General features: G+C 53.2%; 3 protein-coding genes and 1 long non-coding RNA gene across 7 annotated transcripts; 2 read left to right on the top strand and 2 right to left on the bottom strand.

The window, feature by feature from the left end:
• Positions 1-38: 38 nt before the first annotated feature.
• Positions 39-3,824, bottom strand: LOC116546396 (dual oxidase 1-like; the record flags this gene model as incomplete). The annotated part of the gene is made up of 5 exons (XM_032272668.1): positions 3,716-3,824; positions 1,776-1,859; positions 1,414-1,578; positions 432-619; positions 39-285 (listed from the first exon to the last, which is right to left on the bottom strand). Coding segments are annotated over exons 1-5 (742 nt in total), but the record flags the coding sequence as incomplete, so codon positions are not given.
• Positions 2,219-3,519, top strand: LOC116546397. The gene is made up of 2 exons (XR_004266700.1): positions 2,219-3,273; positions 3,405-3,519. It is a non-coding gene; the product is annotated as an uncharacterized LOC116546397 (long non-coding RNA).
• Positions 3,825-5,825: 2,001 nt separating the features above from the next.
• LOC116546394 (dual oxidase maturation factor 1) lies at positions 5,826-18,214 on the top strand. 3 transcript variants are annotated; one of them, XM_032272664.1, is made up of 8 exons: positions 5,826-5,927; positions 6,135-6,719; positions 13,764-13,939; positions 14,533-14,590; positions 15,584-15,718; positions 15,994-16,207; positions 16,479-16,696; positions 17,437-18,214. In XM_032272664.1, exons 3-8 carry the CDS (start codon positions 13,793-13,795, stop codon positions 17,694-17,696), a joined length of 1,032 nt encoding a protein of 343 aa, XP_032128555.1. In that variant the 5' UTR covers positions 5,826-5,927; positions 6,135-6,719; positions 13,764-13,792; the 3' UTR covers positions 17,697-18,214. The 3 variants fall into 3 exon arrangements, with proteins under 3 accessions (XP_032128555.1, XP_032128554.1, XP_032128556.1); XM_032272663.1 differs by having other exon boundaries at positions 5,866-6,719; XM_032272665.1 differs by lacking the exons at positions 5,826-5,927; positions 6,135-6,719 and having other exon boundaries at positions 12,335-13,939.
• A 495-nt stretch (positions 18,215-18,709) lies between these two features.
• LOC116546395 (dual oxidase maturation factor 2) lies at positions 18,710-22,600 on the bottom strand. Of its 2 annotated transcripts, none has more exons than XM_032272666.1 (6): positions 22,170-22,600; positions 21,088-21,145; positions 20,698-20,832; positions 20,228-20,441; positions 19,651-19,865; positions 18,710-19,102 (listed from the first exon to the last, which is right to left on the bottom strand). In XM_032272666.1, the coding sequence occupies exons 1-6, from the start codon at positions 22,314-22,316 to the stop codon at positions 18,909-18,911; spliced, it is 963 nt and encodes a 320-aa protein (XP_032128557.1). In that variant the 5' UTR covers positions 22,317-22,600; the 3' UTR covers positions 18,710-18,908. The 2 variants fall into 2 exon arrangements, with proteins under 2 accessions (XP_032128557.1, XP_032128558.1); XM_032272667.1 differs by having other exon boundaries at positions 19,681-19,865.
• Between the last annotated feature and the right edge of the window lie 2,908 nt (positions 22,601-25,508).

Here is a 25,508-nt window from a genome sequence, read left to right as displayed (position 1 = left end):
GGGGGGAGATGAGCGGTAGCGTGACCCCGGGAGCCCACACTCGGAGACCCCCAGCCGGCCCCGTCTCGCCCTCGCGGCCTCACCGTAGAGCCCCCGGGGCCCGCTCTGCCCGGTGGCGGGGTCGGGCGCCGCCCACATGAGCAGGGGGTTCTGCGAGTCTCTGGGGAAGGCGGGGTCGGGCCCCGACGCCAGCTGTCCCCCGGAGAAGCTCCGCAGCGCGTCGTTCCAGGAGTGCGAGGAGCCATAGATGGCGCTGCCGTCCAGCCAGCCGGTCACCTGGTTGGTCTGCGGGGCAAGCGGCGGGTGAGCCGGGGGCCGGGGCCCCAGGGGGCGTCCGGGGCTGGGGAGTGGGCGCCGCTCCCTGCCAGGCCCGCAGCCTGGGCCCCACCTGGCTGGGGTGCGGCCCCTCCCCGCCGCCTCCCCTGCCTCACCAGGTCCCGGGGGTTGCTGGGGCTGCGTCCGGTCTCTGGGTCCCAGCGACTCCTCTGGAAGGGCAGCACCACGTCCCCACGCTGGTCGGGGTCGAACACGGGGTCTCCGGGCGGGATGCGGATGTTGAGGAACTCGGCGGGGCAGCCGGGCGTTTCCACGCTCACCAGGTCGGAGAGCAAGTGATAGCCTGCCAGCAAAGCAGGAGGGGGTGCTAGGGCCAGGGAGGGCCACTTTCCTTCCTACCCTAGGTATCCAGTCTCTCTCCCTCCCCTGAAGCTTCAAAAAACTGAGCAGCCATTGTAGGCAAGTCCAAGCCTTGACTTCAGACACTTCCTCCCAGTCCTTTGTCTCTTCTGCCCTTCTGTGCCTACACCTGGTCCAAGCTGTTGTCGTTGACAGTTTGGCTTTCTCCTTGGTAACTGGGAGGTGCCCTGTGAGTGTTCCTAGGCAAACGGGGTGGCAGCACCAGCTCCAACATGCAGCAGGAGCCACGCATTCCTGATGGGCCAGACACCAATCCTCAGTCACTGGGGTCAGGCCACCATAGCACCCCCTTTTGACTTCCCCTCAGTCCACTCTGCCAGAATCAGAGCCCTGCCCTAAGCCTGTTCTAGAAGCCATGGGGCAAAGCCTAAGAACAGGGCCCCCCAGAAAGTCCCTCCCAGATTATTTTCATGTTTCTGGGTCTGCCACACCTTTACCTCCACCAACAACACAACATGGAGGGATGCCCCTTTTCCCTAATCCCACCCTCAGCTTTCTGCATGGGAAAGATTTCTGCCTCCCCAACCAGACTTCACTTCAGCATGGATCCTCCCTGCACCTGCTTCTACCCCTACCATACCCCACTGCCTCCTCCACCTCTCTCCCTCATCCGTCAGGCCCTCCATCACTTCTCTCTCATCCTCTGACCCCTCTTCACTTGCAGAGGTGTCCAGCTGACCCCACTGGCTTTCTTCCCCCAGAGGTTGAAGTTCTCACCAAAGAAGACCCCCAACACTGTGCGGTTTCGCAGGGAGGCCAGCCCTGCAGGGCCCCTCGAGATGGTGTTGCTAAGGTCTCGGGGGTTGGGCAGGTGGGGTTCTCCCAAGGGCTGGTACACGCCATCTGCATAGCTGGCTGGGACAAGGCGCTGCAGCCGGGAGCCTGGGGTAGAAGGAGTAAGGATAAGGAGGAATCTTCAGGGGGCATTCTTGACCCACTCTCTCCCAGGCTTCCCACCATGTCATGGAATCTAAAACCTTGGAAATGGATGGCCTTTGCTGGTACCTGCCAGGTCTTGCCTCGCAGCAGTCAGTATCACCCTGGCCCTGGGGCTCTGTCCCCACTTGGCTCCTACTTACCTTTGCTGCCCCATCTGTGCTCCATGAGGTTGTTGTACCACCCATCAAATCGCTGCACCTCCCATGAAATGGGGTTCTGAGCGCCTGTGTGAGAATGGAGGGAAGGGGCAGCTGGGCAAGTCAGTGCGTGAGAGGACAGGCAGGCCTGCGGGAAATGGGTGCTGTAAGCCTGGCACTTGGAGCAGTGGAAAGTGGATACCTGGAGTGGATGTGAGAGGTAGGATGCAGAGGGAAAAACCGGGTAAAGCAGTTTCCAAACTCAAGCCAGATCTTTAAGCTGCTCAGTAGGGGAGACATGGCAGGGAGCCAAACGCATGTAGCAGGGAGCAGTGTGTGCTGACAGATGGCCTCAGAGAGGGAGGGGGGCTGGAGGAGAGCAGTGGCGATGGGGAAGAGGATACAGGGCACTTCTACTCCCCTCAGACTTCGGCTCCCTGGGGGGGGACACAACAGGACAGAATCCATCCCGTAACGGTAAGACACCACACAGAGCAAGAGCCAGCCACACTCCATACCTGAGAAGGACACGTCATTCTGTGACCCATCCCTGGGCAGGGTCAGTGTGGTGAGGGACCTAGTCCTCTCTGGCTGAGCAGATCCCAGGGCAGGGGTGTGGTGTTGCTACTGTTTTTTTTTTCCCTAGGTTGTTAGGTAGGACCGGGGACAGACTGGTGATGTGGATAACCTTGCCCCTTCTCTGGGGCATCTTGTCCCCATACAATTCCTCCGCTTGGTCCTTTTGTACTCTCCAAAATGAGGGTCCAGGAGGGAGCACTCAGCCTCTGGGGAAAGAACTAAGGAATGAGGAACAGAGGGAAGATCCAGAATGGAAAATGGAATCAGGGATGGAGCAGGGATCTTTCTGATCAGTAGATCAGATGGCTGGCCTGATTGTTTCCCCCAGACTAGGAGTCTATAGGTCTGGGGCTTCCTCTCTGCTCACCTCAGAGAACAGACACACACATTTGCACACTCACTCAGCAGGGAGCTAGGGGGGAAAATGACTCAGTGCCTGATGTTTGAGCAGAGAACCCAGCTAAGGGTCCAAGATTTGGGGAAGGGCCATACATGTGATATCTAAAAATAAGATGAACCTGTGGCACATAAAGGAGTGAATCTTTGCAGGACGGTACAGGGTAAGTTTCTCTTAGAGATAAGAGGTCAGAGCTGGAGGAGAAAAGGAAAATCCAAAGCCAAGGAAAGAAGAGGGCTGGAAGGAACACAGATGTGAGCAGCTCTGGCAAGGGAGGAGCTGTAGGGAAGGTGTCACGATCCTGCCACCTCCAGCCAGGACAGATCCCTCTACAGGTTTTCTCTGCTTTCTGCGTTTGCATTTCCCATCCCAAGTTATCAAGGACTTGCTCTTTTAAAGAGCACTTTTTAACTTGTGGCACTGCAAGGCCACTTCCCTCCACAGAGACACAGACTATGGAGAACAGCCTCAGATTCCAGTAAGAAACTGTCCACTGAAGGTGGCAATATGAAACTCTCGTGGAAGGTATTGTTTTTGTTTTTGATCATAATCTTTAAAAATATTGATGACTCCCCTTCAGCTTTGGGTCTAATCTGACCCCAAGATCCTTTATTGTCTTGTGTGTCTAATCAATCTTTTCCTATTTTGAGTCATAGGCCTTGATTTTATGGGAAACAAGAGAAGATTGAGGAGAAAGAAAGGGCCCCCAAACTGTAAGGAATAAAATAGGAAGTGCTGACATAGAAATTAAAGGCTCCCTAATTCTGTGCATTTGGGGATAATTTTCATTCCATTTTCCATCCATTTCTTCAAGAGCTAGAAATGAGCAACTCTCACATGCAGGGCACTGTGCCAACTAAAGACTAAGGATGCAGATGAACATCACATGGATCCTGTCTTTGGGGGAGTCCAGAGGATGCTGGATTCCTCTGCTTTTAAACATGCTTCTTCTCCAATCTGTACTCACCCATAGGGGTCCATGGCCCAACCAGAAGTGTCCACGCTAGAGCCTGGAAGAAGCCCATGATGAAAATAATAGGGGCTCAGGGATTAGAAAGTCCCAAAATGGAGACCCTAAAAAAAGACAGGACAGAGAATGAGCCCTAGCTGCTTAGAAGAAGAATCAGGTCAAGGCCTCTGCAGGACTCTGAATCAAGGCCTGGGGCTGGGCCAAGGTCACAGTAGGTAGCAAAGTTCAAGAGACTCACTCTTTCCCAAGATTCTTTAATTCACTCAGCAAATACTTGATAAGCACCCTTTATGTACCAGGCACTGACCTAAACACTGAAGATTAAGTGATGAACAAAACAAACAGAAATCCCTGGTACCTAGCTTCAGGGACTTTATCTTCTAAAATTAGTTGGAAAACCTTGCTTTGGCCCAGCTCCTTGCAGTGTGTTCCTTTGACAGAGACTTTCTTGAGGATCAGGAGACTGGGCTGAGGTCTCAGTGCTGCTGCCAGTCCATGGTGGGGTCTTAGATAAATCACTTCTCCAATCTGATCCTTGGTTTCCTCTTCCAGCTATGGGAGCAAATATGCCTGAACTGTTTACTTCCCAGCATGGTTGCCAGAATCAGATGTGATAATGAAGTTGAATTCAAAGCAAGAAAAGTGACAGGTGTTATGCAAATGTGCTACCGAGAGGGCAGGTGGGAGACTGACGCCTTTGGTTGGATCCAGAAGGGATGCAGTACCAGGTGCTTATGTGTTTAGTGCAGGCTTCCTGCTCTCTCTTTCCACCCAGAGTCAGCAGGGAAACAGAGGCAGCAGAGGAGTCAGGCTGGGACTCCTGAGTGGTGCAAGGAGTACCTAAAGCCAGTGAAGACTTCCTAAGGCAAGCTGGAGGTTGGGGATAGGATAGAGGAAGGAAGGAGCTCAGGGAAAGCCTCATCCCTAGCCAGATATCAGGGCTCCTGGATGGGCTGTCTAGAGAGAGAACCCAGGGAGTGACCTCATCCCCATTCCATCTCCTACTAAACAAATGAAAAAACCTAGGCCCTGCCCTAACTGGAAAGCTCAGTATTCCACCTGCTGTGTTCCACAGAGTCTGTCCAGGTGCTGGCCTTTAATAGTGCGTGAAGAGCTGGGCTCTGGATGGTGGAAGCTGTAAATCTGGATGTACTGAAGTAACCACAGGGATCCTTCCCTGATCCCAAGATGTCCTGGCCCTCCCCCACCTCCAACCATGTCTTCAGGATCCTTGGCACAAACGCTAATGTACCACTCAGCCCCTAAGGGCATGAAGTGCCCTTTCAGGCCAGGCTGTGTGGGATGACCTTAAGAGGAAGGTGGACATGCTTAATAACCACTTCTTGTGGGTGGGTTGCCCTTAATAATTTACACAATGACATGGGGCAGTAACTTCTCAACAACCTTGAGAGGAAGGCACAACCCCAGGACAGAGCAATGAAGCCCCAGGCAGAGCCAGCGGCAGAACCAGAGAGAGAACACAGACCTGCCTGTTCTTGCCCCACATGGCCGCTTTTCCAGCCTGAAGCTCTAGAGTGGTGACCCTGTTGGTCCTGAGGTGTGAGGAAGATGGGTCAAGGTCATCGATTCCAACCTGGGAGGGCTGAGGGGGAAAGCTTGGATCCTAAAGCCCAAAGCTTCCTCCCTGGTATGTTGGGCTGGCGCCAGGAGAAGAATCCTTAGGCCCAGGCAAACTGGGCCACCCAACATTCTCAGGTCCCGAAGAACCCAGTCTCTCAAAACCTTGATTGGGCAGAGGACAGCCCTAACAGGGCCCATTTTAGCCTTAGGATAAGATCCGAAGAGCAAGGGGCTAGCATTCCACTCCTTCAATAACGTGGCCCAGCGGCCGCTCCCCCGACACCCTGCACTTAGAGCTCCCTACCCCGGAGCTCCCCGGCCCGCGGGCTGGGAAAAGCCCTCCCCGATCTGACCTGCGACTACGGCGTCACCGGAGCCCGGGACTGCAACTTGGCTCCGGCCTGGCTCCCAGGTGGGCCCGCGGAGCCTGTTCGCGTCCGGTGCCTCTCCAGCTCTGCGCCGGGACGGGCGGGGCTGGGGGTGAGGAGGGGACGGCGCGGCCCGGCTCAGCAGCGGGGCGGGGCGGGGCGCAGTAGGGCGGGATGGAGGCTGGCGCCGGGGGACCCGCGGAGGTGCTTCAGGGGACCGCAGTGCGCGAGGTGAGACGGCGAGGGCTCGCGGGGCGCAGGTAGAGATGTCCCGTCGGCGTCGAGGGCAGGGCTAGTGCGGTCGTGTGGATGGCAAAAAGGGCAAGTCCGCCTCCACAGGTCCCACGGGGCTGGGGAGAGGCTGGGAGGCGGAGAGGGTGTGGGGAGGGGAGACTCTCCTCGAATCCTCTGGGCACCGTCGGGTCTGGGCTCGGTGTCCAAGACCATTGATCAGCTGCCGCCCACAGACCAGGCCAGGCGTCAAAGCAAGTCACTCATCCGACCTAAACCCTCTGAGAGCCTGGGGTCACGTCTCCCTCCGGGGATCCTCGTGAAATCTCAGGGGTCCCACCGCCCTGCGAGCCGCGCCCATGCCCTGCCAGACCCGGAACTGCATCGCCAGGTTTGCGCTGGAGCTCCTGGGGATGCTGGGCCTGGGTGGGGGGCGCGGAGGAGGGGGTATTGGGGGGACCAATGCGGAGTGGGCAGACCCCGGTGCTATGGTCCTGGCGCACCCAGCTCGTCTCTGTCCGAGGCTGGGAGTGGTAGGCCGCGCTGCGCAGTCTCGGGTGCAGTCTGAGAAGTTTGGGAGTGACTTGAGGAATGACTGGAAGCACCCCAGATCCGGTTTGTCCAGTCACAGCAGGGTCCTTACTTGAGTTAGGAGACGAGCGGGGGTTGGACGGGAGCCCCACAGAGAGTAAGGGCTCGCGTTTGTTCACAGAACCTGGTTCCCTCTTTACTCACACCCCCCGGGGCGCTTTGTGTGAGGTTCCACGAGGGAAGGCGAGAGACGCAGGCTGCCACACACGCACTGTTTGGAAGAGGCGAAAGTAGGGAACTATGGTCCAGGTGTGGGTGGTGGAGGATGCGGTTGCTTAGGTCTGTGTGGTCCAGGTGATTTTGAAGGGGGTGTTGAAGTGCTTGCTCCGGCCCAGGCACCTAGGGCTGTACCTTCTGCTTTCATCCGGACCAAGTTCAGATCAAATGGGAGTTCTTCAAAGAGAGAGTTTGGTAAGAAATTGGGGAGGCAAGGAAAACCTCTTAAAGCCATAAATGCCGCAAGGTTTACAGACATCGAATCCTCATCCCAGTTTAACTGGAGTCTAGGTAGTTTGCCTTGCATGCTTCTACACTCTCGAACTCCTTACCCACATCAGCCCTTCCTGGGGAATGCTGCCCCCAATCCACTTTCAGATCCTGTTCCATTTCTCCATGTAACTCCTATCTCTGTGCAACAACACACATATACATCCATACACAGACACACACATACACACAGACCCCTTCCTTGAAGAGGAGAATCTAGGACAAGAGTTTCTGACAGGGTCCCCTTAGCTAACCACAGCTGTAAACTTTTAATGGGGTCTACCCCAACCAGAGAAAAAAGCATCACATTCCAGTAGCTGTGCATTACCAGTCAGAGGTCTTGGCAACTCCAGCCCTGTCACCCACTCCCATCTTGTGGAGAATTAGTGGTCCTTACTTTATTGGTTCCAGCAGATGGGGGAGGTGGGCAGGGAGAAGACTTCAGGAAGAGAGCCCTGTCAAGCTACAAGAGAAGCCACAGGACATCAGCACATAACTTTGAGGAAGGCTAGAGTTTGTCCTAGGCTGAGTTTTCTTAAGGATTGTAACTTTATGTTTTACCCACCCCTCATACACACATAGGAACTCCAACCTGTGGCAGGTAAGGATTGGGTAACTGTGTCTATTTGTTATAGACAAGATTGAGCATGAGAAAAGTCTTCAGTACATAAAGGGAGCCCAGAAAGGGAGAATGGTGCCTCTTCCTCTCTAGGCCAGGTGAGAAAGGAGAACCCCAAAGTATGGGAGTCTCCCCTCACCCCATGAGAAAGCAATTCAATTTTGTCACAAGGGCCTCTGATGAAATAACACAGGTGTGTATACTACTGAGAATAACAGAGTCTGGGTGGTTCTTGTGTCTTTGTCTCTCTTTATCTAAATTTGTAGGTATATGTTTGACTGTATCTTGTGTCTGCTTATTTATATCAGTGTACACTGTGCATATATCCTAGTCATGGTGGTGAGGTAGGAGAGAAGTGGGTCAAGTTAATATTGATATGGGATTTTATCACATTAAAACTAATTCTACTGGCCAGGTGCGGTGGCTCATGCCTGTAATCCAAGCACTTTGGAGGCCAAGGCAGGCGAATTACCTGAGGTTGGGAGTTCAAGACAGGCCTGACCAACATGGTGAAACTCTGTCTTTATAAAAAACAAATAAACAAACAAAAAAACTAATTCTACTGTGAGATGCTACTTGACAAGCCAGGAAGAAAGATGTTCCCCAGGGAAACACAAGCTCTGTAGGAAAAGCAGGACTGCTGAGTGTGGGGCCTTCTCATTTCAGTCCCACCTCTTCATACAGGAGCCCTGTTAGCTTAATAATGAAAACCAAGCCAGGCACAGTGGCCCACACCTGTAATCCCAGCACTTTGGGAGGCTGAGGCAGGTGAATCACAAGGTCAAGAGATCGAGGCTGTTCTGGCCAACATGGTGAAACCCCATCTCTACTAAAAATACAAAAATTAGCTGGGCATGGTGGCATGTGCCTGTAGTCCTCAGCTACTCGGGAGGCTGAGGCAGGAGAATGCCTGAACCCGGGAGGCGGATGTTGCAGTGAGCCGAGATCGCACCACTGCACTCCAGCCTGGCCCCTGGCAACAGAGCAAGACTGTCTCAAAAAAGAAAACCAAATTAGGGTCAGAGTCATTAAAAATTAACTTCAAATTAGGCACTGCAAATTAAGGAAAACCTAAATTATGAAACTGAACAAGAAGAAATTAAGAAAGGCAAATTTCGTTTACCAACTGTCTTTTTGCTTGTGTCGTCTTTAATAAATATGACATTTGGGAGAGTTAGAAATAAATTAGCATTACTCTTGTATATGTAAAATACAAAAAGCCTTTTGTTAGTGTTTCTTTTCAGCACATGTTAATAGAGATGAAACATTCTTGTAAATTTTTTATAACATCCCTTTAAAACAAATGCAAGAATAATATTTAACCCTGACCAAAATACATTATATTATCTCTTATTCACGTATATTAAAAATACATCTATCTGAATTCCAGCATAGAACATGTTTTCTTGCTGTTAGCCTCGCTTTACCTTCCTATCCTATTAGCCAAGATATTTTATGTTTTATAGGCTTTCCTCCTATGGATTTTTATTTAAAAATATAATAGCTTCAGTCTAGATGTCATAAATAAAAAATTCTTAGATCAGTAAACTTCTGCTTTAAAATAAATGTCACTATCACAAATTTTACAAAATAATTTAATTCTCAAATTCTTAGTTACTCATTTCAGCTAAGTTTGAGATATATGATTCTGATTCAATCAATCATGAAAATTCATATTTGGATCTTTGTTAGCCTTGGAGACTCTTAAGTATTAGAAGAGGCTTTCTGAAAATTTTGAGAAATTACTAATAGTTGACAGGGTTAGTCAAATCCCTTTTTGCCCAGTCCTTTGCTCTGTACTGGTGATATTCAGTTAATATTGAATTATACGTATAGTACAGGGCAATGAGGGAGCAGAGCTCCCCCTTGTGTACAAAATCAGAAGAAGCCACCTGTGGGGAGAGGAACTCATTCATAATCATTCATTTGATCCAGAGCTTCATTAGCATATTCGACATGCAGGGGATGCAAAGATGAAAAGAGGAAGTCTCTGCCCTCAAGGAGATTACAGTCTAATTGGGAGACAGATGTTCAGACAATTAGAGTACAATGTAATCACTGTTATTAGGAAGATATGTTCAAAATGTAATCAGAATGTTCCAAGTGGGAACTCACATTGGCCCAGTGGCATCAGAGGAAACTTCACAGAGGAGGTAACACAAGCTGAGACTTGAGGGGTGAAAAGGCGTTTGCCAAGAGAGTGAGAGCATTCCAGGCAAAGGAAATAGCATATCCAAAGGTACTGAAGGCTTGAAAGAGCATGTCAGATTGAGGGAGAGACCAGTCATTCAGTGTGGCTACAGTTTAGGCTGGGCAAAAGGTGGAGCGAGTATACGGGGGACCAGGTTATAAAGCACTTTATATGTGATAGTAAGAAGATGAGATTTTAGCCAGAGCAGAGAAGTAAAATGATAATATTTATTTATTAGAAAAAAAATTATTCTGGTTGGGCATGATGGCTCGAGCCTGTAATCCCAGCACTTTTGGAGGCCGAGGTGGGAGGAGCACCTGAGGATGGGAGTTCGGGACAAGCTGACCAACATGAAGAAACCCCCATCTCTACTAAAAATACAAAATTAGCCAGGCATGGTGGTACACGCCTGTAATCCCAGCTACTCGGGAGGCTGAGGCAGGAAAATCCCTTGAACCCAGGAGTTGGAAGTTGCCATAAGCCGATATTGCACCGCTGCACTCCAGCCTGGGCAACAAGAGTGAAACTCTGTCTCAAAAAATCTATTTTTTGTTTGTTTGTTTAGAAAAAAAAAATTATTCTGGAACTAAAAGATAGGATGAGCCTGGGTTAGAGCAGAGGCATGTATTTCCTTTGTAGGAAAGGAAATACATGGATAGTTTCAAGAAGTATTTAGGAGGTAAGATGGTCCAGGTGTCTGACTTATTTGATTGACCAGTGGTGACATTGCCAAACATGCAAAGACAATAGAATAAAAAGCAGTATAGAGACAATGAATTCCATTTGAGGGGCTTTAGATTTGAGGCATCAAGGGAACATCCAAATGAAAATGTCCACAGGGTGGTTGGCCCTTTTGAGTTTGGAGCTCAGACAGGAGTACTACCTGAAGACATTTGAGAACCATCAGCCATGAGAATGGATGAGATTGCTCAGGGAATCATGAATACTGCTAAAAGAATAGAGTCATGACAGATTTATGGGGAGCATCAACATTTAACATGGAGGAAAAAGAACTAGTAGAGGAGCCACAAAGAGATGGCCAAGAGCAGGAGCCCCTGGAGGACATGTGTGATGGAAGTGCAAGGAGGTAGTTTGGAGAAAGGGGGCATGGTCTCCAGTGTCACATACCACGGAGAGGTCAAGGAGGATGAAAAGTGAAAACTGCTCTTTGGATTTAACACTTAGTGGCCTAATGGAGAAGTCAGGGATGAGGAAAAGTCAGGTTGCGATAGGTTGAAGAGATGAGGCAGTGGAAATACCAATATACGTTGTTTTTTCAAAAGCCTGACTGTGAAAGGAATAGAGTAAAATAGAATGGTAGCTGGAGGGGACCAAGGAGATCCAGAGAGAAGGTTCTTTTTCTGTGTGTTCCTAAGGTGGGAAAAATTTAATTGTAACCTTGAAAGAAAGAGCCAGCAGAGAAAATGAAGCTGGAACACTATGAAGGGAAGAGGGACAACCGATGATAAAGGTGGTGGAGAAGGCAGGCATGAATGGGCTAGAGCCCAGGAGGATGGATTTGCAGAACAGGAGAGAAGAGAGATGCCTATTCTTCAGGGATGGGAGAGTTGAGTAGTTAAGAAAAAGCAAAAAACCAGGCTGGGCGCAGTGGCTCATGCCTGTAATCCCAGCACTTTGGGAGGCCAAGGCGGGCAGATCACTTGAGGTCAGGAGTTCGAGACCAACCTAGTTAACATGGGTGAAACCCCATCTCTACTGAAAACACAAAAATTAGCCGGGCATAGGGACGCACGCCTATAATCCCAGCTACTCGGGAGGCTGAGGCAGGAGAATCGCTTGAACTCAGAAGGTGGAGGTTGTAGTGAGCCAAGATCGTGCCACTGCACTTCAGCCTGGGTGACAGAGTAAGACTCCATCAAAAACAAACAAACAAACAAAAAACCTTCATGTTAAAACTGACACTTAGGGGTTAAGTGACTTGCACAAAAGACAGAATTAAAAGTTAAAACTTTGTGTCCTTCTGTCTCTTTGCCTGATGCCATGCTACTCCCAGAGATAGCACAAGAAGGTGCCCAGCTTAGAAGGAGAGAGGAAGGCTGGGAGCTAGAGCATATTAGGAGAATCCCAGCATTAGAACTAGAAGGGACCTGGAGATGATGAAATCGATTTACAGATGAGGAAACCAAGGACCCAGGAGGTTGTCGCTTACCTGTGCAATATTAGTAAAGAACTGAAACTAGACACAGAATGGATTCCAGCTCAGGGTTCACTTGAAGAAAGATTGGAGAGGCTGGACATGGTAGTTCATGCATGTAATTCTAGCACTTTGGGAGGCTGAGGAGGGTGGATTGCTTGAGGTCAGGAGCTCAAGACCAGCCTGGCCAACATGACAAATCCCTGTCTCTGCTAAAAAATTTAAAAATCAGCGGGTGTGATGGTGCATGCCTGTAATCCCAGCTACTCAGGTGGCTGAGGCATGATATTTGCTTGATCCTGAAAGGTGGAGGTTGCAGTGAACCAAGATGGTGCCGCTGCATTCCAGCCTGGGTGGCAGTGTGAGACTAAAAAAAAACCAAAAAGACAAAAAAACTTAAGAACTTAATAAAAAATTTAAATGTACTCCTTTTTTATTTACTTAAGAAAAGAAAAATTGGAGAAACAGATAAATGGAGTAATAAGCAATGAAATGCCCTCTCTTTCCCAAGCTGGTAGCTTATTTCCAGTACTTTTCTTAGCACTTTATATACACAATCTCATTTCATCCTCACAATGACACTTACAAGATAGACATAATTATCTCAAAGTTTTAATAAAACTGAGTGTCTATAGATGTCAAGTGACTTGCAAGAGGCAGAAGCAGAATTCAGACCCTTTGGAGCTGCTTGACTCCCACGCTCATTCTTTCATTATAACTCTTTATAAGACAATGTGTAGTCAAACTAAATTATGGAGCCTTCTGGGCAAACTGAAACCCCAGTACAGATCACACTTCAGGAAATGAGGAAAACTGGGATCATGGACTCTAAGATGCATTTTTTTTTTCACATTTTGACATCTCTGAAATTAGGTATATCTCACCAGGAATGGTGGCCATGGTTTAATCAGCAAGACTTTCTTTTCCCCTTTCTTTGTGCTAGCTAAAATAGTAGTGTGTCTTGCAGTCGGTTCTGATATTTGACTAAACACAGTAAGTTCAGCTACCATTTTCCCAATATCCTGTCTGCAAAGGAACAAATAAGAGTCAAACAAGTTCTGAAATCAAGGGACGGGCAGAGAAGACCACAGCTAGGGTTTGACCTAAAACTTGGCCTGGGAATTTGAATCAGAGAGAAGGACCAATGTTGATCGCATGTGGAAGAGAAGGCCATCTGGCCCCAGCACTGCCTGATAGAGGGCAGGGCCCCTTCAGTGCTTATTTAAGTGAACTCAGTGAAGCTCAACTGTTCTGCAGTTGCCAGAACAAGAGCCAGGGTGCTTGAGAAAGCTGGACAGACCTGTGTAGGTCTGCAACATCCTCTGATGATGTGGCTGGATTATATACTCAGCAGAGAGCTGCCTGGCCTTTGTTTCTTCGGGGACTGAGAAAGAAAGTCAATCTTTTTGTAATTTGTACCATCTTTCACCTATGCCTTCACCTGATAGTAAATATAGTCCTTTTATGTTCTGTGATCTATCTGTGCTAGGGCCCTGAAGGAGAGAGAAGAGAATTATATTTCTTGAGACAGTCCCAGAAGTAACAGAGAAGCCTCAAGGGTGGTGGTAGCACTGATTTATGGAACTTGGGGGTTAGGAGAGGAGCATGGGCAACAGAGACTGATGGCAAAGACCCTCATTCTGTCACCTAAAAGATGGGGAGATGGATGGCTGAGGCGGTAATAGCCAAGTCTGATGCTGCACAAAATGTGAGCTCTAGAGAAGAGGGACTTGGTCTGGCTCATTCTGTGCTATATCTCTAGTGCCAAAAACGGTGCCAGGTACATTGAGGGCATGCAATATATGTCTGTTGTTGTTGTACAGCATTGCCTCCCCTGCACAACCCCACCAAAATGGCTGCTTTGGGACACACGTTCCCCTTCTATGCTGGCCCCAAGCCAACCTTCCCAATGGACACCACTTCGGCCACCATCGTCATGATCTTTCTGACTGCACTGGCCACTTTCGTCGTCATCCTGCCTGGCATTCGGGGCAAGACGGTGAGAAACCCAGTCCTGGAGACCCCAGCCCAGAGAGACCTTAGCCTCAGGCTGAGGGGTCCAGAGTCTCTGACTACAACCAGACTCAGGAAGGAGATCCCAGTGCTGAGAAAGCATCAGCACCACCCCAGGCACAAAGCCCCTCATTCATTGATTCAACAGTTCGTTATTGAGCGTTGGTGGGGCATGGTGGCTCATGCCTGTAATTCCAGAACTTTGGGAGGCCAAAGTGGAAGGCTTGCTTGAGCCCAGGAGTTCAAGACCAGCCTGGGTTTATAGACCTCATCTCTTAAAAAAAAAAAAAATTAGCTTGTGATGTGCATCTGTAGTCCCAGCTACTTGGAAGGCTGGGGTGGGAGGATCACTTGAGTGGCTACAGTGATTTGAGATCACATCACTGCATTCCAGCCTGGGCAACAGAGATCCTGTCTCAAATAAATAAATAAGCACTTATTATATGCCAGACACTCTGATTTCAACTGACCAAGTTATCTCAGCTTTAGAATTCCCACCCTTCCCCCAAGTCTGGAAACAGGAAGGGTAGACATGGAAGGAGGGCGCTCCTTACTTAACCCACGCTCCTTGCCACTCAGAGGCTGTTTTGGCTGCTGCGGGTGGTGACCAGCTTATTCATTGGGGCTGCAATCCTGGGTGAGTGTGAAGTGCAGCTGACTTGGACAGCTGTCTCCATCCCATCAACTCCCTCAGCAGCCTTCCTCTCCTCTCCTTGTTTCCCCACAGCGGTGGGCCCCTGCTTCAGGGTGGCTTCCAGACCCTGCCCATATGCCTTTCTCACCATGGCCTTATCCCCTTACTCTTACCTTGGCCTGGAGAGGTATCACCCTGGGAAACAAGCTGGATGCATCTCCCCAACCTTCCTAACATTTTTATTGCTGGGAGTGGGGGTGGGGAAAGGAGGTCAAAATGCATGTCTGTGGGAAGAGGGCTCCAGGGAGGAGGGGAGGAAATGGGGAAGGGCTGTTTGCTTTGACTTGGTGATTAGGCAAATAGGAGAGATGAAAGTCCTTATGAGACGGGGCACAGTGGCTCACTCCTATAATCTCAGCACTTTGGGAGGCTGAGGCGGATGGATCCCCTGAGGTCAGGAGTTCAAGATCAGCCTGACCAACATGGGGAAATCTGTCTCCACTAAAAATACAAAAATTAGCTGAGCATTGGGGCGGGCACCTGTAATCCCAAATACTTGGGAGGCTGAGGCAGGAGAATTGCTTGAACCCGGGAGACAGAGGTTGCAGTGAGCCAATATTGCGCCATTGCACTCCAGTCTGGGTGACAGAGCAAGACTCCATTAAAAAAAAAAAAAAAAAAAAGAGAGAGTCTCTGTGTTCAAGCTGTCTGTGTTTGCCTTGCCCAGCATAGTTTAGGTTCATGCTTCCTTCCCAGCTCCCTGAGTAACTCTCCCTAAAGCAGGTAGAAAGGGAGGCAAGAGGAAGAGGTAAAGAGTGTGACCAAGGGAAATCCCACACATATGGTTGGCAGACTCACCCTGAGCCAGACCCTGGCTAGTTAATAGGTATCCAATTATGACCAAAACAGACATAGATGCCTTGTAGCTCTTCTGACTCTAACCTAGTAATGCCTCAACCTCTCTGAGTTCCCATATGTCCAACTCCCCAACCCCAGCTGTGAATTTCAGTTCTGAGTGGTCTGTGGGCCAGGTCAGCACCAACACATCGTACAAGGCCTTCAGTTCTGAGTGGATCAGCGCTGATGTTGGGCTGCAGGTCGGGCTGAGTGGAGTCAACATCACGCTCACAGGTGAGGGGGGGCTCTTACCTGTGAGGGAGGGACGGCTCTGTTGTCTTTGGGATCTATGTTTGGTGTGGTCCAAAGAGCTATAGGATGCCTGGCACTGGGGCTGGGAGGATGTGTGGGTGTTGGAGGCATGGTAGGAAGGGAAGTTCAGGGCCTTGGAAGCTGCCTTCTCTCAGTTGAGACCACTTCCTGTCCCTCTGCCCAGTGTGGGTGAGTCCCTACCTAGGCCCCACTGTGGCCCTTGGGTTCCTGCAGAGCACAGCTGCCTTGTTCTCCAGGGACCCCTGTGCAGCAGCTGAATGAGACCATCAATTACAATGAGGAGTTCACCTGGCGCCTGGGCGAGAACTATGCTGAGGCATATGCAAAGGCGCTGGAGAAGGGGCTGCCAGACCCTGTGCTGTACCTAGCCGAGAAGTTCACTCCGAGAAGCCCATGTGGCCTGTACCGCCAGTATCGCCTGGCAGGACACTACGCCTCAGCCACACTGTGGTGAGGATGGGAAGGGGATGGGGTGGAGGCCCTGGCAGCCTAGATTCAGGAACAGGGTTTCTACCCATCTCTTCTCCACTCATATGGGTATATGAGGTGGGACAGGCTGGCACTAGTCCCCATGGTGCTGGCTTGGGAAGTCCATGGGAGGGAATCCCTACCTCCTATCTTTGGGTCACTCTTGGGTCCCCGAGCCTACACCTGGGCCTGTCCAGCTTCACTAGCAGGTAGAGGTACGCAGGCCAGTCCTCACTGGGTCCTGGCTCTCCAGGTTGGCATTCCTTTGCTGGCTGCTGGCCAACGTGATGCTCTCCATGCCTGTGCTGGTATACGGTGGCCACATGCTGTTGGCCACGGGCATCTTCCAGCTGTTGGCTCTGCTCTTCTTCTCCATGACCACATCACTCACCCCACCCTGTCCCCTGCGCCTGGGTGCTTCTGTGCTGCTTACTCACCATGGGCCTGCCTTCTGGATCACACTGACCACAGGTAAGACCCAGCCCTAAAGACAGGCACTGGAAGGCTCAGGGCCAGGGAGGGAGGACCTGGGAGCATCATGTTGGTAGAGTTGAGGGTCTGTTCCTGGGGGCCAGGATGGCTTTACCCTCTTCAAAGACTCACCCTCTTGTATCTCTTATCTCCTGCTTTTCTCTCCTCAGTGCCACTTCCCCTCCCTCCTCAGAGGTGCCCCCTCCTTGTGTCTTCTCTGTCTCTCATCCCCTAACTCTCTTCACCCAGCTGCTTCTAAAATCTTCCAACCCCGGTCCCCTCTTGCTTCTTCCAAATACCCTTCTCTGTGTCCCCATTCTTAAAACCTTTCTCTGTCCTGCCTTACACAGCCCTAAATTCTCCTGCAGTTTTATTCTCCTCTCCGATTCCACTGTCTACCCCCTCATGTGCCTCTTCATGCCTCCTCCTCTGTGCCCTGCCCTTCCCCAGGGTTTTTCTTTCCTCTCCCTATTTTCAGAGTTCTCTCTCTCCCCCTTTCTCGCTCTCTCTCTCTCCTGGGATATAACGAAGGAGCACTGGGCTTGGAGTCTGGAAATTCAGGACAACAGGGTTGCTGGAGCCGAAGGCCCCTCAGCCAGTCACCTCTCTGAGCTTAAGTTGCCCTGAAGCAGGGCCTCCAGGCCTCCCTTAGAGCTGTTCTGACGCTCCCAGGGGACGGACGATGTCCTCACTAGGTGTTACTAGCACTAAGGTGGGACAACTGTTGCCTTCGTCTGCAGGACTGCTGTGTGTGCTGCTGGGCCTGGCTACGGTGGTGGCGCACAGGATGCAGCCTCACAGGCTGAAGGCTTTCTTCAACCAGAGTGTGGACGAAGACCCCAGGCTGGAGGGGAGTCCTGAAGAAGGTGGACTCCTGAGTCCCCGATACAGGCCCATGGCTGACAGTCCAGAGCCCCAGGACATCCCCCTGTCAGAGGCTTCCTCCGCCAAGGCATGCTGTGAGGAGACGCACCCCAGAGAACCTGAATGCGCCCTATAACACCCCTGCCCCTGGAAGCCGCCTGGACTTCCAGTCTGGCTTCGAACCTCATTGGAGTCCCATAAAACCAGCAGAATTGCCCTCAGGGTGGCTGGTACCAGACCCCCAGCACCAATCTACAGACGGAGTAGAAAAAGCAGGCTCTAGATACTGATGTTAAAAAACAACAACAGCAAAAAGCCCTCAGGGGCTGAAGAGAAGATGGGCTTGTCCATAAAGCCTGTTGCCATAAGACCAAGCAGGGGCTATCTCTTCTCTGCACAGCAACCCTGCCTTTGTGTGATGCCTGGCCTCTTCAAGATGCTATTCACTGAAACCTAACTTCACCCCCATAACACCAGCAGGGGGGAGGGGGGACATATGATTCTCCTATGGTTCCCTCTCCTCCCTCCGCACCTCTTGTTTTCCTTTTTCCTGTTGTTCCTCCTTTACTTCCCCAGATGTGTGACCTCTTCGTACAATGAAAGACAACACCAGAAAGGAGAGGAAACAACTTCTCAGCCCAGGTCTAACATTAACCAACTAGGCCACATTCTCTGAGCTTCAGTTCCCAAGTTTGCTTAATAAGATTGCAGGACTTGCCAAGAATCTCGGGATTTATATTTCTATACCTTGCTGACACCTACCTTGGCCCTCAGACACCACCTCACAAGAAGCCAGGTGGGAAGTCAGTGAATCAATTCCAAAACGCTACTCCTTCCCAGCTCACTCAGCTGGGCTAGCTGAGTGGGATCCAGGAACGGGAGTGGGTGACCTGCCTCATGACTACCACCTAACGTCCACCTGGGGTGGCTCAGGAAGATACAGGCTCCGGTAGGGCCCCCTCCGGCCTCAGTAGAGGGCGCCCGCGTTACTCTGGAGTCTAGACGCAGAGAATCCGGTTTCACAGCACAGTGGAGAGTGTACTAGGCTGTCTCCATCCAGCCCAGCGAAGCTCCCGAGGGCGTGCTTCCCCACGACCCCGGAGCGCAGAAGCCATGAAAATTAATGGGGGGAAAAGTTTTTAAAAAAAATAAAAGAAAAAAAAGTTTATTTACAGCTCGCCCCAGGAGACTTTCCCTGGTGCCTGCGGATGTCTGAGACCTCGCCCCTGGCTCTCAGCGCCAGCAGCACGTAGTGCCCCTTCCGAAGCTCTCCTGGCCCAGGCCTGGGGGCACTGCTTCCCGGCCTGCGAGGTCCCAAGGCGGGGAAGGAGTCCAGATTGGGTCCTTCTCACAGGTTAGTGGTGATATATTTTAAGTCCGGGAGCCCGGCCTGCTTCTGCAGTGGGTTGCCGAGGATAAGAGGTGAGCCCCCTCTCGCCTGGCTGCAGTCCTCGGCGCTTTGGTCCAGAAGGGTGCGAAGAGCGCTGGGCCGAACATAGTGGAGACTCACCACGGCCCCTCCAAGGAAGAGGCACAGGATGCCTGTGGCGGTGAGGACCGAAAGAAAGGAGGGCAGGTGGAGTCAAGCTATATTGCCCAGGCTGGTTTCCAACTCCTGGTCTCAAACGACCTTCCTGCCTCTACCTCCCAAAGTCCTGGGATTACAGACGTGAAGTACCGCGCCTGGCCCCTCTCATCTTTCGGAGTCTAGGTCTTGCGTTACCTCCCCCGGCCCCCTACACATCCTCTAATCTGGATTACATGAAACAAGGCAAGACACCAAACCCTTCTGAGCCCCCTTTTCATCTGTAAAATGGTCATAACAGTGCCTGTTTCTTTGAACTATTGAGAGGGGCAAATCAGATAATAGATGTGGATTCATTCTATAAACAGGAAAGTGCACACCCGGTATGAACCCTCCCCCGGAGAATTCCGCCGCGCCGCCGCTATCCCAGCGCCGGGCTTTGGCGCTGGGGTAGGGACAAAGGGAAGCGAGGCTTTGGGAACCCTGGTGGGCTGGAGAAGCCCGCTCACAGCTGGTGCCCCCAGTTCCCTGCAGGGTGGCGTTCTGCCGTTCCCTCGGTCCTCACCGGTTGCCAGCGTGACCCAGAAGGCGGTACCGTACTGAGTGGTGAGCGCGGAGGAGCCTAGGCGGAGCGGACAGAGCGGCACTGTGGAGATGGAGGCCCAGGAGAAGATCGCCAAGAGCACGAAGGCTCCGGTGGTCAGCAGTGCTAGGCCTCCGTAGAGCGGGGCCGGCGTGGAGAGCAGCATGTTAGAGAGGAGCCAGAAGCAGAACGCCACCCTGCAAGGGAGTGGGGGGACCGGCTGTGAGTGGGCTTCTCCCAGCCCGCCGGGGTTCCCAAAGCCTCGCTCCCCTAGGTCCCAACCCCAGCGCCAAAGCCCGGTGCTGGGATGGCTGCAGCGCAGGGGAATTCCCCGGGGGAGAAGTGGGCTCCCGAGCTCCAGGCGGTGGCTAGAGTCTCTCTGGATTCCGACGGTCTCTGCAAGCCTCGTGATCTTCTGACCCGCGAGGCTGTCATGCCCACCCCTAGCGCGTCTGGTCTGGCTGCAGCTGCTCAGAGCCTTTGAGGCCTGCATCCTCCCGCTCACACGGCCCGGCTCCCGGCGCACACACGTGCACACGGCCTTCCCTCCAGTGCTTACCACAGCAAGGCCGAGGCGTAGTGTCCCGCCAGGTGGTACTTGTGGTACAGCCCGCAAGGGCTACTCGGTGTGAACTTCTCCGCCAGGTAGAGCACTGGGTCCGGCAGCCCTTTCTCCAGTGCGTTAGCGTACTCCCCGGCGAAATTCTCTTTCAGACGCCAGGTGAACTGCTCGTTGTAGTCAATGGTCTCATTTAGCTGCAGCACTGGGGTCCCTGCGGAGTGCCGCGGGCTTACCGGCTGCGCGCGGTCGGAGAACTCGCGACTAAGCGGATTCAGATGGGAGAGCGGGGATGCGGCGCTCACGGAGGGAGAAATGGGTTCGATGGTGGTTGGAGAAAACGCAGACCCAGGAGGACCACAAGCTATTTGAGCTTGTGGGATGTGAGAGGCCCTTCAGCTATCCCTGACACACTCTCCTAACCAGGGATCTCCCAACCCCAGGAGTTCACTTCGCCCCAGCCCCCTCACCTGTGAGTGTAATATTAATGCCCTCCAGGCCCACGAGCAGACCGACGCGGGCTCTAACGCGCTCTGCGCTGAAGGCCTTGTAGGATGTGTCAGTGTTCACTTTACCCACGAACCACTCTGCACTGAAGTGCACAGCTGTAGGGAAAGGTGAGATGAAGGTGGGAAAATGGAATTAGAGAGTGGTGATGGGAGGTGGGACACTGCAGAGAGATGGGGACTTAGAGGTCCAATGTGGTTGCATGGTAAGGGCCAAAAAGTGGGCCCTAGAAAGAGCTGGAGAGAGGGAAGAGGGAGCAGAAAACCAACCCCAGTTCCCTATTGTCCCAGGTGTCCTCTGCCCACCTCCGTTCTCACCCACTCCTCTCCCCACGGGCTGGACCACACACTCACCCACGATTTCAGCGCCTATGAACAGACTGAGAAGAATTCTCACCAACCAGAACCAGCGCTGCAGGAATAGGCACCCGGGTCAGGCCTGAGCCCTGCCCAACCAGAGTCCCCAAGACCACCTTTGACCCCACTCCATCTGGATCTTTGGTTACATCCAGACCTATGAGACTAATGCTAGGCATGCTTTTCCTGCAAGTCCCTCTGGACTACTGGCATTTCTGATGTTTTGTGACCATGTGCTTTCACCACCCTAGCCCCATTTTCTGTCTACCCTAAGAGCACCTTCCCCTCACCCCCCACTTCTAGTACTCTTCCACCACCTTCACTCCCCCAGCTGCCTCCTGGTCCAGTCACTGCTTGGTAAGGCTCAGTTAGTCCAGAAGTGCTAGGCATGCAGGGGTCACCTCCCTCAGAAGAGGGAGGCCCCAGGGCCTGGTCTCCAAGTGGAGGAGGTGGGAATGCAGATACTCCTAGGTGTACCAGTTCCAGGGAAACCAAAACAGTTTAATATGCAGAAAAGCTGGGTCCTCCAGAATTGAAAAATGCACAACTTAGGCGCTGGGGGAAGGGGAACTCTAAGAAAATGCACCCAGTTGGCTCCAACTTCCAATCCAATGTAGGAGTCTCATTCCTTAGGATGGGGTACTCATACACGTGTGTCTTGACTCAGTGCAAAGGGGAACACTGCAATCTGAGCTACTGGCATCTGTCCTCTTGGCTCGAAGGTCATCACCCTCAGGATGGGATGAGAGTGCAGCTGCATCCTGGGAGAGGTGGGAGGCCCTGGATGCACATGAAGTCTAGACTCTGCCTCAGGATTACTGGACTGGGTGCCCATTCTCTGCAGCAGCCTTCCCAAGGACCCAACTCGGGTCCTTCTTCAGGATGTGCTGGATGGGGAGTTCTCCCTGTCCTTGGGAAGGGGTGCTTGCTGCAGCAGACTCCTGACTTCGCTCCACCTGAGCCTCAGTTTGACTATTCATGGAGGCCCTTGCACAGTCTTACCTGTTCTGGGTCCCTCAGGGGACAATTTGCCCATGACGACTCCCCCCACTCTACGCGAACTACTAAGACACCCTTACCGAGTGGCCACGGATCCCGGGCAAAATGAGCAGGAAGCTTGCTGCTAACGCCAAAAACACTAGAATAACGATGAGCAGTGGGACGCTGAAGCCTGCCGCATGCCGGGACTGGGGGTAAAAAGGCAGTACGCCGTTCCACAGGGTCATGCTGCAGGGTGGCCGAGAGCTGCACGCAGGAGGGCAGGCAGGCCGGCAAGCTGGGGCTGCCTGGATGCTGGAGAGCGCGTCCTTGGCGCCTCTTCGCGTACAACGCCGGCACCAAGTGGGCTGGTGAAGTCTGAGTTCTGCACCTCTCCGCTAAGGAAACGTAGCGGCAGGCTGCTCCCAACGCTCTGGGGTTGATGCCGACAGAGTTTGGTTAGTTGGCGAGCGAAACTATTTCTCACTGTCTGTAGCCAGTTACTTTCCTGGTTCTCCGGGTTCGCGCTGAGTTTGGAAGTCGCGCGGGACCCCTTTTATAGCAGCGTGGGCGGCGTGCCACTCAGGTGTCCCAGCCCAGCGGCCGAGTCCCAGCGGAAAGAGGTTATGCAAATAAGGGCCCCGCCTGCACAGCAGGAGGGTGAGCCCTGGGTCCAGATGCTCAGATTCGGCGCAGGTCTGTCCTGAGCCAACACCGGCGAGGCTGTGAGACCGAAGACCCAGAGAGGAAGGTGAGAGTGCAGCCAGGGCGGCTGAGGATCAGCGGAGCTGGAGGAGCGGGGGTGAAGGCAAGAAGTAGAGCACAGAAGTGAAGATTTTTAAGAGGCAAGAAGACATCTGAACCCGACACCACCATAAACCACAGGTTAGATCAGTTTGGGACCGAACCTTAGCCCTCGCTCATCACGGACAGGCGTTCATTGCAGAAGGGGAGTTCATTGGGGAAGGGGGATTCATTGCGGAAGGGTGCTGCAGGTCCTTAGCTCCCAACTCAGTAGCCTCTTTTCCTTCCCTACCTCCTGGAGGAGAAGCGGAGCCTGTCGGATTAGTGCTAGTGATGGAGGTGATACATTCGAGACATTGGGCGCACCAATGCCCCAGGAGACTCCTGCCCAGTGGGTTCCTATGGTCGGAGGTTAATTCTCTGAGGGGGTGGAGGATGGGGAACAATGTCCAGGCCTCCACAGCTGCCAATTGTCCTGAAAAGAGTGGCGTTTGGATGCAGGCCCTCAGTGATGCTTCTAACAGCTACGTTCCAGAAGTGGAAACAGCTGGCGCTCCTCCTTCCCTCTGTAGGAACGAAAGGGGAGGGATAGAGGACACCCTAATAGTGGCCTTCACATACCACCTACCACCCCCACCCCCGCCCCGCAGGTTGCAGGGTTGGCATGCTCCGTGCAAGACAAGAGGCACTGATGTTCCTGGGAGCTCTGCTGATTGGATCCCTGTATCCAGCGGGCAAGTATCTGGCTCCTCTAGCTGCGGGGTGTCCCCCAGGATCCCCTGGGAGGTAGGGAGGGGAAAAGTGCGGCAAGCGGCTCCCTGAGACTGGAAGGTCAGTTCACTGCGCAGCTCAGCGGGATGGGAAACTTCCTAGTGCGGCCTGACACTTGGGTCGGGTTAGGGGCGCTCCTCGAGTTGGGGAGGGGCGGTCCGAGGCCGTTGGGTCCGGGAGGGGTACCTGGGAGCCTAGTGCTGAGGAGGCCCTTCTCTGTGTCCACAGGCGGACAGGACGCACTCTCACTGCCCTGGGAAGTGCAGCGCTACGACGGCTGGTTTAACAACCTGAGGCACCACGAGCGTGGCGCTGTTGGTGCGTCCTGGGGCCGCGGGTGCTGGAAGCCTCTAAGCAGAGAATCTGCGGGGAACACTCGCCCAGCAGCTCCTCTGTCTACACAGCGCTGCTGGGGCCAAGAGACCCTATAGAGACCGTTCCGTCTGAGAAGAGGGATAGGGGTTGAGGGAGGCTAGGACGAGGTTTAGGGGATTCTTGGGGTTGGAGTGCTTAGCGCCCGGCTCCCTACCTCCGCAGGCTCCCGGCTGCAGCGCCGCGTACCAGCCAATTACGCCGACGGTGTGTATCAGGCTCTGGAGGAGCCGCAGCTGCCCAACTCGCGCCGGCTCAGCGACGCCGCCACGCTGGGCAAAGCCGGGCTGCCGTCGCTCCGCAACCGCACAGTACTGGGGGTCTTCTTTGGTGAGGGATAAGGAGAAGACCAGTGGGGTTGATCTGGCGCTCTGCTCAGCCCGGGGGAGGGGCCAGATCCCCTCTGCGAGTCCACAGGAGACAGATCCGAGACTCTCAACCACTTCCTCTCTAAGCACTTCGAGATTGCCTTCATCTCGAAGACATTTGGCGTGTTGACGCAGTGATATTCGCTCACTAATCTTTCTCTTACGCCTTGCTCCAAACTAGAGGTGTCACTGGACCCCCATTATAGCTTTTGGGAACTGAGTTCCCCCAGCCACCGCTCTCCTCATCATTTGTTAGTAACCATCTCACCTCTCCCCGCCCCCGCCCAGAGGGAGGAGGACTGACTTGAGGGGCCCCTACATAAATTATATTATTTTAATTCTCACAAGAGCTTTATGAATTGGGTAGAAAGGGAACTCATTATAGTCTCACTTTGCAGATTAGAAAATTGACGCTCCCTGGGGCTAACCTGCAGAGCTGGTAGCGGAGCTGGCACTGGGACCTCTGTCTTTTGGCTCCCGAGGACACTTGGAGGCCGACCTGGCCGTGGGGGAGGGCGTGATACGGACGGTTTGCTCACCTATATGCGCCCCATGCCCGCAGGCTACCATGTGCTTTCCGACGTGGTGGACGTGGAAACGCCCGGCTGCCCCGCCGAGTTCCTCAACATCTACATCCCGTCTGGAGACCCCGTGTTCGACCCCGACCAGCGTGGGGACGTGGTGCTGCCCTTCCAGAGGAGTCGCTGGGACCCAGAGACCGGACGCAGCCCCAGCAACCCCCGGGACCTGGTGAGGCAGGGGAGGCGGCGGGGAGGGGCCGCACCCCAGCCAGGTGGGGCCCGGGCTGCAGGCCTGACAGGGAGCGGCGCCCACTCCCCAGCCCCGGACTCCCCCTGGGGCCCCGGCTCCCGGCTCACGCGCCGCTTGCCCCGCAGACCAACCAGGTGACCGGCTGGCTGGACGGCAGCGCCATCTATGGCTCCTCGCACTCCTGGAACGACGCGCTGCGGAGCTTCTCCGGGGGACAGCTGGCGTCGGGGCCCGACCCCGCCTTCCCCAGAGACTCGCAGAACCCCCTGCTCATGTGGGCGGCGCCCGACCCCGCCACCGGGCAGAGCGGGCCCCGGGGGCTCTACGGTGAGGCCGCGAGGGCGAGACGGGGCCGGCTGGGGGTCTGCGAGTGTGGGCTCCCGGGGTCACGCTACCGCTCATCTCCCCCCCTGC

The sequence above is a fragment of the Sapajus apella genome, unplaced genomic scaffold (assembly GCF_009761245.1).
Source record: "Sapajus apella isolate SASKATOON/1434 unplaced genomic scaffold, GSC_monkey_1.0 scaffold852, whole genome shotgun sequence".
NCBI classification, from domain to species: Eukaryota; Metazoa; Chordata; class Mammalia; order Primates; family Cebidae; genus Sapajus; species Sapajus apella.
The sequence above is the reverse complement of the archived record's forward strand: the minus strand, read 5'-3'. Positions and strand labels throughout refer to the sequence as shown.

What these genes read in the sequence shown, in the direction of transcription:
- LOC116546394 (XM_032272664.1), top strand. Translation starts at nt 13,793, where the DNA reads ATGGCTGCTTTGGGACACACGTTCCCCTTCTATGCTGGCCCCAAGCCA. An exon ending in CTGGCATTCGGGGCAAGACG is followed by an intron (nt 13,940 to 14,532) that starts GTGAGAAACCCA and finishes CTTGCCACTCAG; the next exon opens with AGGCTGTTTTGGCTGCTGCG. An exon ending in TACGCCTCAGCCACACTGTG is followed by an intron (nt 16,208 to 16,478) that starts GTGAGGATGGGA and finishes CTGGCTCTCCAG; the next exon opens with GTTGGCATTCCTTTGCTGGC.
- LOC116546395 (XM_032272666.1), bottom strand. Translation starts at nt 22,316, where the DNA reads ATGACCCTGTGGAACGGCGTACTGCCTTTTTACCCCCAGTCCCGGCAT. An exon ending in CCGGGATCCGTGGCCACTCG is followed by an intron (nt 21,146 to 22,169) that starts GTAAGGGTGTCT and finishes CTATTCCTGCAG; the next exon opens with CGCTGGTTCTGGTTGGTGAG. An exon ending in CTGGGTCACGCTGGCAACCG is followed by an intron (nt 19,103 to 19,650) that starts GTGAGGACCGAG and finishes TCACCGCCACAG; the next exon opens with GCATCCTGTGCCTCTTCCTT.